The sequence below is a fragment of the Mesoplodon densirostris genome, chromosome 5 (genome assembly GCF_025265405.1).
Source record: "Mesoplodon densirostris isolate mMesDen1 chromosome 5, mMesDen1 primary haplotype, whole genome shotgun sequence".
NCBI classification, from domain to species: Eukaryota; Metazoa; Chordata; class Mammalia; order Artiodactyla; family Ziphiidae; genus Mesoplodon; species Mesoplodon densirostris.
In genome coordinates, this window is record NC_082665.1 from 78540856 (window position 1) to 78560995 (window position 20140).

The window sequence follows — 20140 nt, forward strand, 5'->3', positions numbered from 1 at the left end:
CAACAGTGAGAGGTCCGCGTACCACAAAAAACAAAAACAAAACCAAAAAACTTCTATAATCTCATCAAGCTGAGATAACCACAGCTAATATGTTGGTGTATTTGCTTTCATTCTTTATACACATGCATGCGTGCATGCACACACACACACACACACACACACATCCCTTCTTTTCCTATAATACTTGTTATATACTGTATCAAACTTGGGTGTTGGCCTGAAAAAACTCACAATTTACTCCACATTTTCTTAAAAAATCTCCAGGCATCTTCCACTGTATTTATATTCAAATAGATTGAATATCTAGGGACCAAAAGTTGAGCATTCCCGTCATATTGCCCTTGAACTCTGCCACAGATAAGAATTCCAAATAAGATTAAAAAGTTTAATTTAGACTATTGGATAGCCTAAGATTACATCTCAGTTTTTACACAGTTAGATGAGATTAAATGTCCCTCACTGATGCTTTTCCTAGAAATCATAAAGGGGAAATTTCTCAACACTTTCTCTTCCCAATCTCATTTCATTCATTTCACGCCATTTTTCTGGATTCACTCTCCATTTTGTTGCAGTCTAACCTTGAAAAAAGTGTGTGTGTGTGTGTGTGTGTGTGTGTGTGTAACATCTGTGGATGGTAAATTCTTAGTCTTTGTCTATTTGAAAATGTCTCTTTTACATTCATTCATAGTTTAACTAGGTATAAAATTCTAGGTTAACAGTTATTTTTCTTCTGCACCTGCAAAACATTACTTTGTTGTTTTTGGCATGTTTTATTGTTGAACAGAAGCCTGATGCCATCTAATTGGTTATTCCTCTCATGGGTAAAAGTGTTTTTTCTCTCTGGTAGTGTTTAAAGTGTTTTCTTAACATTCTGGAGTTTTACCATGATGTGATTGTGAGTGGATTTGTTATTTATCCTCATTGTATTTTCAACCTGAAGATGTGTGGTTCCTCAATTTTTTAAAATTCTTAGCCACTGCTCTTTCAAAAATATTACAGTTTCATGTATTTATTTATTATTTATTTATTCATGATATATTTATCACCAATATGTACAAAGGAGATATGATATGACAGTCGGTATGGTCAACTTTTGAACAAAACATTCAGATTATCTAATTTGTATTAAGGTTTTATTGTACTCTTGGTTAAAAAGGGGTTTGTGCAAATTATAAGTAAGGTTCAGAGTTAGCTGAACAAAAATCTAAAAGAAAGATCACCCACTGAATTACTAGTGTTTGTATGAATACTTGAAATCCAGACAAAGTTAAATTTAATGATAATTGGGCCAAGTATGTCTCTTAACTTTAATTTTTAGAGTTTTTGATTAAAGTGCTCAAATTTTAATTTTCTTTTAAGGTTTGAATTCTTTAAATTGTAGCCTAAAAGTTTTCCAAAATTTGATTCCACAACCATTATTATCAAAAAGCGAAAGAAATTTAGGCTTGGAAGAGACTTTCCAGAGTCTTTATTCAAGCTCCTTGACTAGACACAGAATATTTATCATTTGCAGTTAAGAAAAAGAAAAATCACTGTACCTGTGGGCCTGTATGTCCCCTCTGGCCATGAACTGCCTACAATAGGAAAAAAAAGGTAGATATCTTTAACTTTGAAAAAAATGCTTTTTTATGTTTAATTTAAATTGGTAATGGACACCTTAAAGCACTGACATTAAAAGAAAAATTCCCACATATTACTTTAAATTATCCACTTCATCATGAAAGCAAAATGTTGCCAACTCTGAATTTCTATCCTCGGGCAATAGGTAATTAAAACTATAGATAATGTAAATCTATAAATACTTGTGAGAATAGACTGTGGTCAATAATTTATCCTCCACTAAACTACTACTAGAACTGGTCACAAGCACCAAAATTGGCTGATTTGAATTGTACTTTTCATTTTTCCGAAGTACTACCAAGTAAGTCAGAAATCAGGAGTAGAAGTGGCCAAAAGGCAGGAAGCCAGAGGAAACACTGAGAGAATTAACTTTATGAACTTTATTATAGATGAATTTCAGAAGCTAACAATAGCCAAACTAATTTTATCCCCCTCCCCTTCAAGAAGCCAAATATGCTTACCTGTCAAAAATGAAAGAATCATCTTAAGCATTCAAGAGTTAATCAATTCAATAGGTTAATAAAATATTCAATCAAAAAATGGTTAATAAAATATTCAATCAAAAAAATGGATTTTTCCTACTACTCTCATATATAAGGTTAAGGTCTGAGTATATTCTAGATCAATATTTCATAAATCTGGGAATCAAGAGACAAAGGTATTTTATTGTCTAACTTAGGATCTCTCAATAAAGTTATAACATCCAGGATTTACAAAATTCAATAAATATCAGACAACATTTTCTTGATGGAAATTTGAGACATTCAGGTCAAATTTCTATGTGAGGTCAGTATTGCGGACTTTAAATTCTTCTAATCATATTTCAGTCAAAATCTATTGTTATTTCAGAAATAGACTATGTGTCTGGGGAAATGGTTGGAGGCCTATTTCTTTAAAACCTGAAGAGTTATCTTGAGATGAAAGTGTAAACCTCCCTATCAGAGGGATGAAGAGCAGCTCTCTCTACTCTTTTTACACAAGGGTTTATCTTTGCTAGTTCAATTCACTGCAGTTTCATTCAGAGAAATATATATATCTAAGATCTACTATCCACAAAGCATATAGGATGGGAACCATAGGAGCATAAATATGACACACATTTCTTGACCTCAGAGGAAACTCACTCTCTGGGTTAGTGGGGAGGAGATAAATATTACAAATATTTACAAGGCAGAATATGTCAAACAGCATAAGAAAGGGGAAGACAGAATTATGGGTTTCTTCCAATCGAAAAATGGGCAGAAGATTGAAATAGACATTTCTCCAAAGAAGACATCCAGATGGCAAACAGGCACATGAAAAGATGCTCAGCATTGCTAATTATTAGAGAATGCAAATCAAAATTACAATGAGGTACCACCTAACACTGGTCAGAAAGGCCATCATTAAAAAATCTACAAATAACAAATGCTGGAGAGGGTGTGGAGAAAAGGGTACCATCCTACACTGTTGGTGGGAATGTAAATTGGTGCAGCCACTATGGAGAGGTTTCTCAAAAAACGAAAAATAGAGTTGTCATATGATCCAGCAATCACACTCCTGGGCATATATCCAGACAACACTATAATTCAAAAAGATACATGCACCCCTAAGTTCATAGCAGTATTGTCCATAATAGCCAAGACATGGAAGCAACCTAAATGTCTATCAACAGATGAATGGATAAAGAACCTGTGGTACATATATACAATGGAATATTACTCAGCCATAAAAAAGAATGAAATAATGCCATTTTCAGCAACATGGATGGACCTAGATATTATCATATTAAGTAAAGTAAATCAGAAAGAGAAAGACAAATACCATATGATATCACATGTGGAATCTAAAATTGGAGACAAATGAACATATCTATGAAACAAGCAGACTCACAGACATAGAGAACAGACTTGTGGTTGCCAAGAGGGAGGGCAGGTGGTGGAAGGATGGATTGGAAGTTTGGGATTAGCAGACGCAAACTATTATATATCGAATTGATAGACAACAAGGTCCTACTGTATATCATGGGGAACTATATTCAATATCCTGTTATAAACCATAAGGAAAAAGACCATATATATATATGTATATGTATGTACACACACACACACACACACACACACATATATATCTGAATCACTTTTCTGCACAGCAGAAATTAACACAACATTGTAAATCAACTGTAATTCAATAAAATAAATTAAAAAACAAAGAAATATGGGTTTCAAAAAAAGCAATCATATCCACTTGGTCAAATCAGGAAAATCTTCCTAGAGAAAGAGATTTTTGAGATGGGTTTCACAGGATGTGTAGGAGTTTTACAGGTAGAGAATGAAAGAAGTCTTTCTAACAGAGACTACAGCCTAAGTAATGAAGTAGAGGTTGGAAACTAGGAAGAGTATTTGATAGTCTGGGTCAAAGGTGAGAGAAAAGGGGAGTAATAGGGTTACTAGGCTGAAAATAGTAGGCTGAAGGGTTCATACTCCATTTAACAGAAACCACGGGGTTTCTTGGAGCAGGAAGTGTATGTGCTTAGACTTGGGCTTTAGGTGGATACATCCGGTTGTGGTAGGAGAAACTGAATGCAACCCTATATTCAGGCAAAGTAAGGGATATGGAACTTGTTTTTACATCCAAAATCTTTCTCTGGTTCACTGTCATGGTGTTTGAAACACTATCAATAAACGTTTGTTCTCAGTGTCTTTCACTTGTATTTAATAAAAGGAAAAACAAAACAAAGAACTGGAAATGTGAAGTGGTAATATTTCTTTTTTTTTTTTTTTTGCAGCACGCGGGCCTCTCACTGTCGTGGCCTCTCCCGTTGTGGAGCACAGGCTCTGGACGCACAGGCTCAGCGGCCATGGCTCACGGGCCCAGCTGCTCCATGGCATGTGGGATCTTCCCAGACTGGGGCACGAACCCGTGTCTCCTGCATTGGCAGGCGGACTCTCAACCACTGCACCACCAGGGAAGCCCGAGGTGGTAATATTTCTTGACAGTAAGAGATATATAATTCTCAAAGAGGAAAGAATGATTATTTTTTAAAAAATGTAAAAACTAGGAGGTTAGGATATGTTTGTGATACATATTTTAGCTTATGATGATGTTTAGACATTGACCCCCTGCAATGAAAGATGAGGACGTAGTATTTTGGAACTTTCCCCATACCTTTTCCCACTTTTCTATTTGCAGATGGTCAAATGTATAACATTTACATTTTTTCCTGTAATCATTATTTCTATGGTTTAGTCTTATTTCTACACAAAGGATCATGGGGGTTATATTGCTTGAGTTTTTGAAGGCTTGATCATATTGATTACTTATATGCTTAAAGGACATCTTAGGTAGGTATAAAGATCTTGGACCACTTTATTTCCATCAGAACTCTGTAGCCATTGTACTGCTCCCTATTGGCCCTGAATGTCAAGAAGGCTGAAGACAGACTGAGTTTTCTATCTTTATTGCTTGGAAATTCTCGATTCTTCTTTTCCATAATAAGTTTGAGAATTTTACTGCAATGTGGCTCAGTGTTGATATTTTTGTATCAGTGTTTTTTTCTGAGTCAGAGTATGCCTTTTCTTTCTGCATATTTGAGTCTTTGTTTCAAGAATTTATCTTTTATTACATTGTTGAAAAGTTTTACATTACATTTGGTGTATTTAGTAACACAAATTGTACATTTATTGGCTGTCCATTGTCAATATTCCATCTCTAGCACTGCTTTTGTAGCTTCCTGATTGCCATATGCCTGGATATATTTTCAGTCATCCTTGTTCTAATTTTTTGTTGCTTCTAATATATCATAGTTCTACATGTATTTCCTTTTCCATTGCTCCCCAAGCACTACCAGTTTGCTTTCTTCACTTTCTATTGTCTTGTCAGATCTTTAGACTCTTAGAGCAATCATTTGTCTTAATTTTTTTGGAGAACTATTTGCCAGAGTTATTATTCTTTATCCTTGAATACTTCCTCTTTTAATGAGGGTTTATCTGTCCTTTGCTCATGTAGTTTTCCTCCTCTTCTCTTGCAATTTCTATGCATAGGTCCTGATTAATAATCATCCAATTAATTCATAATAAAGCCTATGAATATTTCTGATTATTAATCACTTTTGAATAGGGCCACCCATTTACTGAATAACTGTATGGGTTGTAGCCGGACTTGTGACAGTAAACTTGATACAGATATGTTGTTTCAAACACTTTGTCATTGTGAATTATTTCTTTTACTTATGGCTACCTCTTCCTTCAAATTTTGGCCTTTAAGAGACATGAACTCACAGAAAGCCCCTTAAGTAATAGTTTCTTTGAGTTGTAACCATCACTGTTTCTTCTGTTTTTGCAGCTTCCCTGGCCTAGGCTAAGTTGTAATTTTAAAAATGGAATAGTCTTCAGTTTCTCATTATTTCTGCCTCCTCTGCTAAACTCTATTTGTATCAGTATATTCCTATATTGTCTCAAAATCTACAGTACCCCTGGATTTTGTTCATCAGCTTTTTCAGGACTAGAGCAGCTACTTTTAGATACATCTGATCCCTGATTCAGGTTTGAGTTGGTATGCATCAGCTTCCAAAGCCTACCTTATTAGGATACAGATTTTAAAAGTTGGCCAAACATGAAAAGATGCTCCACAACACTAATCATTAGAGAAAGTCAAATCAAAACTACAATGATGTATCACCTCACACAGGTCAGAATGGCCATCATTAAAAAGTCTACAAATAACAAATGCTGGAGAGGGTGTGGAGAAAAGGGAACCCTCCTACACTGTTGGTGGGAATGTAAGTTGGTGCAGCCACTATGGAGAACAGTATAGAGATTCCTCAGAAAATTACAAATAGAGTTGCCATATATGATCCAGCAATCCCACTCCTGGGTATATATCCAGACAAAAGAAAAGACACATGTACCTCTATGTTCATAGCAGCACCATTCATAATAGCCAAGACATGGAAGCAACTTAAACATCCATTGACAGATGAATGGATAAAGAAGATGTGGTATATATGTACAATGGAATATTACTCAGCCATAAAAAAGAATGAAGTAATGCCATTTGCAGCTACATGGATGGACCTAGAGATTATCATACTAAGTGAAGTAAATCAGAAAGAGAAAAAATACCATAGGGTATTACTTATATGTGGAATCTAAAATAGGACATAAATGGACTTATCTATGAAACAGAAACAGACTCAGAAATAGAGAATAGACTTGTGATTGCTAAGTGGGAGGGTGGGTGGGGAAGGAATGGATTGGGAGTTTGGGGTTGCAAACTATTATATATAGAATGAGTAAACAACAAGGTGCTAATGTATAGCACAGGGGACTATATTCAATATCCTGTAATAAACCATAATGGAAAAGAATACGAAATAGAATGTGCATATATGTATAACTGAATCACTTTGCTGTACAGCAGAAATTAACACAACATTGTAAGTCAACTATATTTCAATAAAATAAAGTAAAATAAAACCTCTAAAAAATAAAATAAAATAAAATAGTTGGCCAATACCGTCACCATGTGTGGCTTGAAGCTGTGGTCATTCTTTGTTAATTTATTTTAAATTTCTTTTGTTGTTTTTGGTGAGTTGCACACAAGGGGAGTAGTATTTTAAAAACCCTTGACTGTGCCATCTTTAGCTGGAATTCTACTTTTACTCAATGACACTGCTGAATCTATAACCCAAGAAGGGGCCATATTTTTCAGGAGTTGTGTGATTTAAATAATACGTGGTGATACTGCCTTAGCCTGTAGAGAGATTATAGCCTCTATGAAACAAGAAAAGTACATCTCCCATGCCAGGATTTTTTGGATGATATTCTTTAAGTTCAAAATATTTTCCTGGGGTATGTAAGCTGGCTACACCCTTTCAGAAAGTAAAATAAATATCAAATGTATTTTTTAAATCTTTAGATGCATTAAAAAGGGCTTTCCCAACAATTAAATTCTACATGTTTTAAACATAATCCCTGTTCTTATTTCCATTTTCTCTGCCTTGCAAAGAAGAGTGTGTTCCAAGACATAAAAATATTTTCCCGATGGAGTATAATAGCTGGTTCTATGAACTTCTGCTTTGAAAATACAATGCATAATAAATGAAATGTATTAAACTACTCTGTGTTCAATTTTAAAACATTATATATATATATATATATTATATATATATATATATAATATATATATATATTGGGAGGGGTGGAGGACATTGGAAAAGGCTGGATAACTAAATAAAGAATGGAAAGAAAATGTTGCACAATGAGAAGAGACAGGTCTAATTTAGAACCCAATGCAGGCATTTAAGTGTATTTTATTAGTTATCTCCTCTTAATGGATAAAGATTTTGTTTTATAATGTCAGTACTTTTCCAAGAAGTCAAGCACAGAATCTTTTTTAAAAAGTACTTAGTGAAAAAAAATAACAACAAATGAAAAAGACCCCAAAAGGTTTCATAAGCAAGTGACTTAATTTTTCTCTCAGATATATTTTTATAGGCATACATTACCTATAATCTTTTTAGCAGCATGGAGGTTCCTCAAAAAATTTAAACAGAGAACTACCCTATCATCCAGAAATTCCATTTCTGGGTATTTATCCAAAGAAACAAAAACACTAACTCAAAAAGATATACCCCTATGTTCATTGCAGCATTATTTATAATAGACAAGACATGGAAGCAACCTAGGTCTCCACTAATGTATGAATGAATAAAGAAAACTTGATACACACACACACACACACACACACACACACACACACAATGGAATATTATTCAGCCATTAAAAAGATGGAAATCTTACCATTTGTGACAACATAGATGGACCTTGAAGGCATTATGCTAAGTGAAATAAGTCAGAGAAAGACAAATACCCTATGAGCTCACTTATATGTGGAATCTTAAAAAACCCAAAAAACCAAACTCATAGATACAGAGATGAGATTAGTGGTTGTCAGAGGTGAGGGATGGGGGAGGGGGTGAAATGGGTGGAGGGGGTCAAAAGGTATAAACTTCCAGTTATAAAATAAATGTCATGGGATGGAATATACAGCATGGCAACTATAGTTAAAAATACTATATTATATATTTAAAAGTTGCTAAGAGAGTAGATCTTAAAAGGTTTTCATCACAAGAAAAATAATTCATAACTACGTGTGGTGATGGACGTTAACTAGACTTACTAGCTGAATGGTGGTCATCTTTAATATATACATATATGGAATCATTATGTTGTACCTCTGAAACTAATACAATATTATCTATCAATTATATCTCAGTAAAATATATATATTTTAAAATTTAGCACAAATAGAAACCAGTTTAATATATTGCATTTATTATGCATTCTGTTTTCTGAGCAGGAGCTCACAGAACCATATATTGTAGTCCACCCAAGAAACTATTTTTATATCTTGGAACACACTCTTCTTTGCGAGTCAGAAAAAATGGAAGTAAGAACAGAGGACTCACACCAGGACTGACTGTTCTAAGCAGTCATAAAACTGGGCAGAGGAATGGAGTCTTGGACTTTAAGCCTCAGCTGGCCTAGTGAATAGGCCAAATTTTGACCGCTCTTCCCCTAGTTGGCTGCTCTTGTGTTCTCTTTGCCCAGCTCTTTCTTCTGATTGGTAACTTCTCCTGCAGCCAGCACCTTCCTGCCTCAGCTTCAGGGCCCTTCTGGAGTCCTTTGCCAGCTCTGTCCCAAGTCAGTTTCCCTAAGGTAGTGAGTCCCAGTGGAACCACCCTGCCCACTCCCACCATCAGCCATTTCATCCTAATACAGGCTCCTCTGCAGTGGGCTGACTTGTCTATGGGGGTTCTTACTGTCTTTCTTCTGGAGCCTGGGGTTCCAGGGGGGCCTGGCCAGCCTCTTCTTCCCTGTCAAAGGAACAGACAGATGTATGACAATAATGACACAACATTGACATGTGCACTCCAACGTTGGCTTGTTGTGCTCCTGGGAGGGTGGATGGGGACACACCAATTAGAGTTATCCTCCCTATGGGATGTGGCCTTAATCCACTGGTCACAAATCATATCTCTCTGTGGGTATGACTTCATCTGTTCATCACCACTGTCTAACTTGTGTTTGGGCTATAAGTTAGAGTATTCAAATCAAACTGTCTCCACTGTGTTGCCACAGAGTGGAAAATTGAAGCATCCGTGTGTCAGGGACGGCTACAACTCATTTGGATTTCTACCTTTGGACTCCTTGCTCTGTCTGGCTAACCTGTGTAGATTAACACCCTAACGTGAGTAAAATCTCACAATACACACAAGTCTTCCCAAGGTAGAAAAGGGGGGAATGACTATGAGTCTATAACAAGACTTACATTTATCACTTAATAAAAATGGCAGGTAACTTTTACTGAAGGTTTATGATGTGGCAGGGTCTGTCATCGAATTCCCACCATCCCCTTCAAAAGTAGGCTATTTGTCCTATTTTGAAGATAAGAAAATTGAGGTTTACAGAGAGTACCTTGAGGTCACAGAGCTGGTAAGGAACAGAGCATGAAATATGGCCTAGGCCTTTTCCCAAAGCAAAGATCTTTCTACCATATCAGACCTCTCCCACAGGTGGAGTCATTAAAGAACTTCCTTACCAAGAAGATCCAGAGACACACATTTTCTAGATAATTGTTTTTCAAAATTCTGAAAAATCTCATATTTCATGGGATTAATAGATCTACCAGACCTTGTTCTTGTTCTTTTTTTAAAAAAGATTTAATTTTATTTATTTTTGGCTGTGTTGGTTCTTTGTTGCTGCGTGTGTGCTTTCTCTAGTTGTGGCGAGGGGGGCTACTCTTCGTTGTGGTGCACAGGCTTCTCCTTGTGGGGGCTTCTCTTGTTGCGGAGCATGGGCTCTAGGCACATGGGCTTCAGTACTTGTGGCTTTCAGACTTCAGTACTTGTGGCTCGCGGGGTCTAGAGTGCAGGCTCAGTAGTTGTGGCGCACAGGCTTGGTTGCTTCACGGCATGTGGGATCTTCCCAGGCTGGGGATCTTATCCACTGTGCCACCAGGGAAGTCCTAATCTTGTTCTTTTTTAATCATGTACTATGTATAACATGACATCTTTTTAGGCTATGTGTCCTCTGGATCCTGGGAAGGCCAACAACTTTTTTGCTAGTGCTTTCTATCAGCTACCTTACAGTTTAAGTTAGGGTTTAGATGTTTGCATTCATAAATTGAGACCTCAGGGGTATGGCTTGGTGAAGAAAGTCACCCCAAATTCAGAAGAAGAGAATGTGTCTTAAATCCCAGGGTAGTAGATAAGGAAGAAGAAAAGATCATTCTGCTCCTAAAAATAGTTTTTCTGTATCAAGTATATTCACTCTGATTCCAAATTCTTTATATGCTTTTCGTATTCTACCACTAAAACTCTGAGCCCCACAGTTGTCACATCATTACATGTTTACTTCCAAAAGCCCACACAGTTACCTGTCTTCCGTGTTCCCCTTTCAAGCCCTTGGGTCCTTCTATGCTATTGTCAAATCCAGGAACTCCCTAAAAAATAGAAAATAAAGAGCAAAATTGATAGGCTTTGAACTTTTTTCCTTAAAAATGTAATTTGTGTGTAATACACCTGGTCACCTCCCAAAAAGGTGATGAGAAGTTCAACCCATTTGAAAGCAGAAATAGGTTAAATTATAAATGGTTTACAAATGTTTTCTTTTCCTCCCATGCTTTGCATTATCAGAGGAGAGAGAAGACCTAAGATGAGTGTGTGGGGTTGAAGTGAGAGCTCATGATGGAAGGCAGAGCCCAGGGAAGCAAGGGTGACATGACTTGTGTTTAGGTATTTCCTTCTTGCTACTACCATCTTTCTCTTAACTTCTGGTCTTCTTTCTTGAGGCCTCGGCAAGTTTGTACTCGAGGGTTGGTAGATTTTACTCTCCACAGCCCTTGGGAGAAGGCAAAGATTTTTTTGTTTTGTTTGTTTTTATTGAAGTGTAGTTGATTTACAATGGTGTGTTAGTTTAAGGTTTTGGAGACTGATGTTTGGGCATGGTGATCAAAGTCCTGTAGTACTGAGGTCTAATTGGACTCGGCATATCCCCTAGGTTGGCGTGGGTCCTGCTTCTTTTGGTGCAGGTCGTGCCTACTCAACTGGGTTGCATCCCCATGACAGTAGGTGTTTCTGGGTCATAAGTTTTGCTTAATGTACTTTTAGCTGGCTTGGACTCAAGGAAATGAAGCTAATATTTTTAATTGAGAAAGACTCTTGGGGAATAGAAAAAAGAGATGGCTTTGTTTCTTTCATTCTGTCCATATTTCGAGATACCCAGAGGAAGATAATGGAATGGAGAATTCCTTCATAGCTCTGAAGCACAAGGACAGTTCTGAATATGCACGCTCAAAAAATACATGTGCAAACAATGTGCAAGGTCTTCTCACTATCCATACTCATACTGTATATAAATAGGATCAGGCACAAGAGACCTACTTTTAAAATTCTAAACAGTTGTGCCCATGATGATTTCACTTCAGGACTGCTATTGTAGTACCTTCAAGTGGGCTCTCTTTCCCTATCAGAAGTGCTGATGGGAAACAAGCCCTGACGCGATGTTAGTTTGCAGCCCCTCAGTCCCAGCACTTACAGGGTCTCCGCACAGGCCCTTTGCTCCATGGTCACCAGGAATCCCTCTTTCTCCTGGGATTCCCTAAAGTTAACACAAATCAGAAGAAGGACAAGATAAGAATTTTAAATAACATTAATAAAAACGAAGAGCTTATCTTCTCCTTGATTTGAATTATTAAATATTTTCCTGCTAAAGTTACTTTGAAACTAGAAAGAGGAACAACTGATAGTTTCAGGCATCGTACAAATAATTTAAAAGTGACGTCAAGTCTTTGCCACAGTGGTGAATGCTGTGTTCCAGACACACTTGTTGTCTTGTTCAGTTTTTACAACTACTTTATGTGGCAGGTATTGTTTTTTATCTTTCTTTTGTTGAGGCAGCTGAGATTCAGAGAGATTATCCATTTTCCCCAAAGTGGTTGCATCAGCTAGAAAGTGGGTTCTTGACTCAGCTGTTCACACTCTCAAGACAGATAAAGTGGAAGGTGGAAGTATGGCTGCTGCTGGGATTTGTTCCAGATGGAAAGGGGTGACAGACACCTTCAGAGTGCTGCCGACCCCAAGGCTCTCACCAACACCCTGTGACTGTTCTTAGCATGGTAGCTGCTTTTCAAGATTACCCCCAGTTCTTCACTTTTCTCTGTATCTATTCCCTTTGCTGTGAAACTCTACAGTGCCTTCCAACTGTGGTGGGGCAAGATTCCCTACCCCTGAGTTTGGCTGTGACTTGATCTGACCAACAGAGAGAGATGCACATGTCGCCATGAGAGCTCCAAGCCTCGGCCCCAAGAAGCCTTGAGAGAGCTTGTGTGTTTCTACTTGCTCCCTTGTTCTTCTGCCACAGCCATGAAAAGGTCATGGTCAACATAGCCAGGCAGCTCTCCAGTCCCAGAAGGAGGATAAGAGACAAGTGATACAAAGCCCCCAGCCAACCTAGAGACACATGAGCGAAGGTCAGCCATGCTCAGCCTTAATCAGCTGAACTTCTCAGACACAAAAGAAATAAATGTTTATTGTTGCATGTGACTGAGGTCTTGTGATCATCACAAAGCAATTTTGTGGCCTAGCTGACTGATATACCTGGGGTAGCTGTTTTACTGTTAATCACACCTTTAATTCCCAGCACAGTTTTCATGTTGTCCCTTTATTGAATACCAACCTGGGCTCCTACATCTCCTTTTTCTCCTTTTGCTCCTGGAAGACCATTGTAACCCTAAAAACAGAGAAGAATAAACTCAAATTCCCATTTTCTTAGTGAGAAATAGCTCAGAAGGGTCTTCATGGTACAAAGAGAAGGCTCTACCTGTTCTCCATTTAACCCATCAATTCCACTTTCCCCAACTTCTCCCTGAAAAGACAGATGTGATCAGAATAGAGTGCATTGCATTTATGTGGAAAGAAGCCAGACACCAAACAAAAAGTCTAATTTTGTGTTCCATATACAGGCTCTTTGCTAGGCTGGCCCTGGGTTCTATCAAAGATTACTGAGTCACAGAAACTGTCAACAAATAATATACATTGCCTGCAATAAAAGGCAAGAGTAAACAAAATGAAATGGTTAGCAATAAAAAAGGAAGGTCAACAGAAACTTCAATTGTGCAATCTACTGGTCAATCATCTCAAAAATAAAAACATTTCTAGATAACAGATGGGCAGATAAAGGATGTTTGGTACCATACCTCCTGTCCATTTAGTCCCCTGTTTCCCTGAAAATAGAAAGGACAGTAGGGGTTAACGTAGGAAGAAGGAATTAATGTTGGGAAGACTTCACAGTGTCTTATGTGACCCTTACCTTAGGACCTTTGGCACCATAGCATCCTTTAGTACCTTGCTCTCCCATTGGTCCGGTGGCTCCTCTTTCCCCCTGAGAAAGAGCACATATTCAGGTAAGCTTTTTCTATTGTCATCTGGAATCTGTCTTGGAAATTTGACAACTTTTGTGTTGGAAAAAAAAATTGCAACTACTCATGGTTTACAACCCAGAATTCATGCTTATAAAAACTGAGAATGCAAGTGAATCAGAGCCACTCTGATGAGAGCTGTTTGTGTTGAATCCCACCTGGATACTTCCCAGGGTGGGGTAGTATCTAAATAAAACAGACATGCAAACAACTGGCTGCTAAAATGCATTCTCAAGATTTCAGGAGATATTCCAGGAACAGATAATGAATAATTGGTGAGACATCAGAGCAGGATGCTCTAGGTATGGTCTAAGCAAGAGGCAGATTTCTAGACCAAATTCCATCTCCCTTCTCTCTTTTTCTCTTAAACCAAGAACTGCTCCTGCAATCCTTGTCTTGGTAACCCCACCAGCCTGTGCAGTCTTGTGAGCTGGAAACAAAGATGTCATCCTCAGCATCTCGCTCTCCAAGTCGTCACCAAGTTACATCCATTCAACCTCCTTAACATATCTATTCATACTGCCCTAAACTAAGATTGGGACCTCTTTGTCTTGCACCTACTACTGCAAGACTTCTACCTGTAATCCTTACCTTATCATCCTCCGTGAAGTTGCCTGATCATGCTTTCTAAACCCATACCCTAACCATTTTCAGTCCTGTGCTTAACATCATTGAATGATGCCCATCAATTGGAAAACACCTTCTAAGTCTTCCACAGGGTATTCAAGACACGCAGTACTCTGGGTCTTGCTTGCCATACAACCTCCTCTCATGGTGCTGGGTTCTGGCCATGTTGACCATATGTTATTCTGCAAGTACACAGTTCTCAGTTACACACCCTTGATCACACTGTTCTCCCTGTAATAGAATGTTCTTCCCACAAACTTTGCCTGGAGAAAGTTCTATCTGTCCTTCAGATGCCTGCCCAACCATCAGCCCTTGTCTACAGTCTTCCTCTCCCAAGCCCTAACTGTCACCAGGGCTGTTACCTGATGCTGTTAGGTATTTGCACGGCCACACTCTATCACATTGCACCACATTATACCTCTAGTAGGGTCCTTGTGTATAACAACTGGAACTACTGTTGTCTCATATGCCTTTCCACTAGTCTGGAAATTACCTGAGATAGGAGCCATCGTTTTTCTTCTCTTTCTTTATTTTTATTTCTAGGGCCTGGCACTGTGCCTGGCACATGGTAAGGCACCTTAATATATATTTGTTAAATGAATGATGAGTGCATTTATGAGTGAGGTGTTTGATAAATAATATGGTAAATTGTAAGATGCTTAATATACACTTGTCAAATGGATGGATGGAAGGAAGGAAGGAAGGAAGGAAGGAAGGAAGGAAGGAAAGATAGATGGATGAACAGATGCAAGAAAGGGCGAAGGCTTTGATAAGCAGTGTGGTGAGTTGGTTTACTCATGCAAAATGGATCAGAAAGGGGGAAATGGCAGTGATTTGACTCCCTCAGTGAAAAAGATAACTTTTGCATTGAGTTTATTATACAATGTTGGTGGATAGTCAAAGAGGAGACAGTAGGTTAATAAAACACTTGTGACAACCAGAAGCCTGATGAAGATTAGGAAAGACCTCAGACTTTGCCTATGAATCCTTAGAACTTGACTTTTCTTGCTTCCTTCTGAATTGACACAAATGATTTCATATTATAGACATGTTCTTAGGAATAAATGGAGCTGGAAAAAACCTTGACTTACAGCAATGCCCTCCTCTCCCGGGTAGCCTTCACTGCCTTTAAAACCTGGGGGTCCCTGGAAATAAGGAAAGGAAGGATACATTAGCACTCCATAGACCAAAAACCAGAGGTAATCAAGCAAAATTCTTCAACTTTACAGTTTTACTTTATGTAGAATAGTATGAGTTTGAAAAAAATGGTTCCCCCTCCACAACTTAAGCTGCATTTATACACATAAAAATAAATGGAATTTTGAGACAAGTATCCAGATAACTCAAGGGTGTGTGTGTGTGTGTGAATCATAATATTTTCCATAACTCTCTCAGGTGTTATATATAGAGCTGGAGTTTTTTTTTTTTTTTTCCTAGACAAGCGTTCAAATGAATACAGCTATATTTGCCTCTGACAGACTAGAATTATCCTCTTTTCATTAAAAAGTTCTTTTTGAGGATTTATGCTACACATAAAATAGACTACACACATTTCTTTCCATTGTTATTTTCTGAGACCTGTTTAAAAAAAATTCTACCATTCTTGGGACTTCACTGTTGGTGCAGTGGGTAAGATTGCATGCTCCCAATGCAGGGGGGCTGGATTTGATCCCTGGTCAGGGAACTAGATCCCACATGCATGTCGCAACTAAGAGTCTGCATGCCACAGCTAAGGGGCCCACCTGCCACAACTAAGACCCAGTGCAACCAAATAAATAAATAAAAATAAATTAAAAAATAAATAAATAAATAAATAATTTAAAAATTCTGTCATTCTCTTTACATGAAATCAAAGCATTCAGGAAAAAATTAGTCTAAAAGCTTTCTTCAGAGAGACAGCTATGGTGATTTGAAAGCTATAGTGCTATCTATAAATTATTCAAAAATCAAACACACTTGTAAATAAGCAGTATTGAAATTGTTAAACACACCCATAGTATGTTTATACATATTTGAACATTTCCTCAAGCCCCAAATCATATTTTTACATAAGGATACATCAACTTCTTTGGGTTAGGAAATACACGAATCTGTTGTTAGTTATTGTTTTTATGCTTGGCCTGTTTTACTTGGCAACATTTTGGTCTGGCTAGAGCTGAATGAAACATCTTAGTGTGTCTTGCTATGACAGGGTGATCTGATCTAGCTTTTCAGCAGACTGCACAACCTATTCCCTACTTTATTTAAATTCCTCTGCTTCCATTAAAAGTGGAAATGGAAATAACCAGTCAGTATTCAGGAGGTTTTCATTATTCAACATGAGAGATCACAGTTTGTTTTTCTGCATCACGGTCATCACTGCCAGAACACTGGATAATCAATGATCTCTGCAGTTTTTCTCTTGATACTTGTATAGAAAGTTTTTTTAAAGTATCCAATTTAGAAAGCCAAGAAAAAGCTAATTTGACATATAAGAAGAAGAGTATGATAAGAAGAGGAGTATGACATATAAGAAGAGGAGCTTCTACTTAGAAGCTAAAAACATTCCTTATTTCTACCTAAACTTGGGTCTGAAAAACGTATTGTATTCAAATAAAGTAAGCCATGATTGTAACTAAAATTACCTTTTTCCCTGCTGGTCCAGGGTCTCCCACTGTGCCATCTTCTCCAATGCACTTGCAGAATAAACAGCAGCATGTCCTTTCTGCAACACTGACCTTGGGGAGGGTAGGAATACATTACATTTGGTGGCATCGCTTCCCAAATCACACACCACACAAGTTCAGGGATGTGATCTGAGAAGCCTGTTCACCACTCAAGTGACAGTGCTCTGGAGAGGATGCAGGTGACATTCTTTACCTTCCATCTTTCCTTCTGTGATCTGCACCATACAAGGAATTCAGAATCAACTCAAAGACGTTTTGTGTTCTCAAAAAGGCATCAGTTTAGCCATGGCCAATTCATTGCACACTGATTTATTAATGAGATCTCCTGTGCCCACACCATCCCAGTACTGACCATGGTATTGTTAATTACCCTATATAATTCTACCCCTAATATTTTGTTCAATAGAATGAATACATGCTGTTTTCTCCTTTTCCTGTTTTGTGAAATTTTTGTATGCCAGAGGATATAGACAGTGTCCAATGTCACACTGCTTGGCATGGAGTTCAATGGTCAACACTTCCAGAACAGTTTGTGTGGGACAGGATTTCAAAGACACCAATTACATGTTCAACATTTCAGAAGCACTTGCTGTAGAGGGTGGGCACGTGAAGAGATTTTATACTCTGGTCACATTTTATAGTCTGGTTCCCAAAAAATGTTTCTTTGGCAAAAAAATTTGAGTGAATTTCATCCTGCACCTAGTTAGTCATCCCCTAAAAAATGGACATATTCCACTGCATTTTTATAATTAACCCACAAGATTTATTTTTATGAAAATTCTGCTTGCAATAAATACTATGTTTTGCCTTAGTGGGGTAGAATCAATCTTTGTGTTGAGAAGTTTCCTATCAAAATTCTAGTGTGACGAAAAATGAAAATCTTTTGTTATAATCACTTAGCAACTTCCCCTCTTTAATTATTTCTTATTATATAATGTTTCTTTTCTGACATTAGAAAACTCTCCGTTTATTTCCCCTGAAAACCCAATAAAACTTGAAATGTGTGAAACCAAATAACAACAACAAAATGGATTCTGTGATTTCATGTTAGATGATATCAATTTTCTTTGCATCACTAAAATCCTACAGCATCAACTCTTTTACTATTAACATTAAAACTGGTTATTTCTACAATTAAAATTTTCTTATACAGTGTTGCATTTATGTGATATCTAAAAAGTGATAGGCTTGTTTGAAGAATAACTTCCTCCCTCTATGGATTACCAATTTGAAATTACACATTTCAAAGAGTAGTAGACACAAAAATTTTTTTGTAAAGTAGACACCATCTTCCCATGTAGAAAGGAATTACAACAAAACTTCCATATTCTCTAAGTAATTATTTTTACATAATTACTACACTGAACACACTGTCACATATCTATATACAAACTCTATAGGCAGAAAGTAGCAGGAGCTAGCACCTTATTGGAAAGTGTCTTGATATGCTGATTACAGATTTTATAAATTATCAGCAAATTACAAATTATCAGCCATTCATTAAAGGTGAAAGTAGTGCTAGATATCTTGGTAATATTTCACCAAGCTAGTTGAATTCTTGTATGTTTCTGAAAGAAATAGGATTATGATGCATCTTATCTAGGTGTTAGGTTCTAACAATAGATCATAAAGCAAAAATCTCCGTCAGTCAAGACAACCTTTAAAAAACTTTTCATTCTAAAGTACATCACAAGAGGTCTATCATCACATCACTAGTTTTTCTTCCAAGATTGGATAGAGATACTCTTTTCTTACTTGAACTCTCAGTGGATTCGGCTCTTGTTCACAGGCCATGTTGCAGAGAAAACACACATCTTTTTAAATTTTTATTGGAGTAGAGTTGATTTACAACGTTGTGTTAGTTTCAGGTGTACAGCAAAGTGAATCAGTTATACATATACATATATCCATTCCTTTTAAGATTCTTTTCCCATAGAAAAGAATCTTCAGAGTAGAGTTCCCTGCGCTATACAGCAGGCTCTTATTAGATATCTATTTTATATAGAAAACACACATCTTAAACAGAAGAATGATATTCTGTTTGGTGAGTCATGGCACTTAGGATCTAAAAGGGATGTGAAAACTGGCTGGCTGAGGGAGCAGCCGAGTCACCCCTACTGGTCAGACACTCTTGGGCGCTTATGTTTATTGACTGTAATTTGGGCAAGACTGTAGGTGCTATTTAGTTTCTTCTTCTTTCTTTGTCTTCTTCTTTTTTTTTTTTGCCAAGCATATAAATTAAACATGCTTTCAGACATAGGAAACAAACTTATGGTTACCAAAGGGGAAAGTGGGGGGGGGGGAGGATAAATTATGAGTTTGAGATTAACATATACATACTATATATAAAATAGATAACCAACAAGGACCTACTGTATAGCACAGGGAACTATACTCAATACTTTGTAATAACCTATAAAGGAAAAGAATCTGAAAAGAATATATATATATATGTATATATATATATATATATACATATATATATATATATATATATATATATATATACATATATATATAAACTGAATCACTTTGCTGTAACCTGAAATTAATACGACATTGTAAATAAACTATATTTCAATAAATAAATAAATAACAACAACAAAAAGAAACATGCTTTGACGTCTCTCTACTATATTACATTTCTTTCAAAACACCCTCTTATTTGGGCTTTGCACAAAATCAGAAAAGCCTGACTTCACTCCCAAATGAACAAAACTAGTTCAAATTCATAAGCCTAAATATGAAGCCTATATACAAAACAA

General features: G+C 37.0%; 1 protein-coding gene across 1 annotated transcript in view; it reads right to left on the reverse strand.

Annotated features, from left to right (window-relative positions):
• COL6A6 (collagen type VI alpha 6 chain) overlaps positions 1 to 20140 on the reverse strand; it is a 107394-nt gene that overhangs the window by 59929 nt on the left and 27325 nt on the right. The window contains 10 exon segments of the mRNA XM_060098820.1: positions 1539 to 1574; positions 9425 to 9478; positions 11041 to 11106; positions 12201 to 12263; positions 13341 to 13394; positions 13485 to 13529; positions 13861 to 13887; positions 13974 to 14045; positions 15801 to 15854; positions 17334 to 17426. Coding sequence (XP_059954803.1) covers positions 1539 to 1574; positions 9425 to 9478; positions 11041 to 11106; positions 12201 to 12263; positions 13341 to 13394; positions 13485 to 13529; positions 13861 to 13887; positions 13974 to 14045; positions 15801 to 15854; positions 17334 to 17426 — 564 coding nt within the window.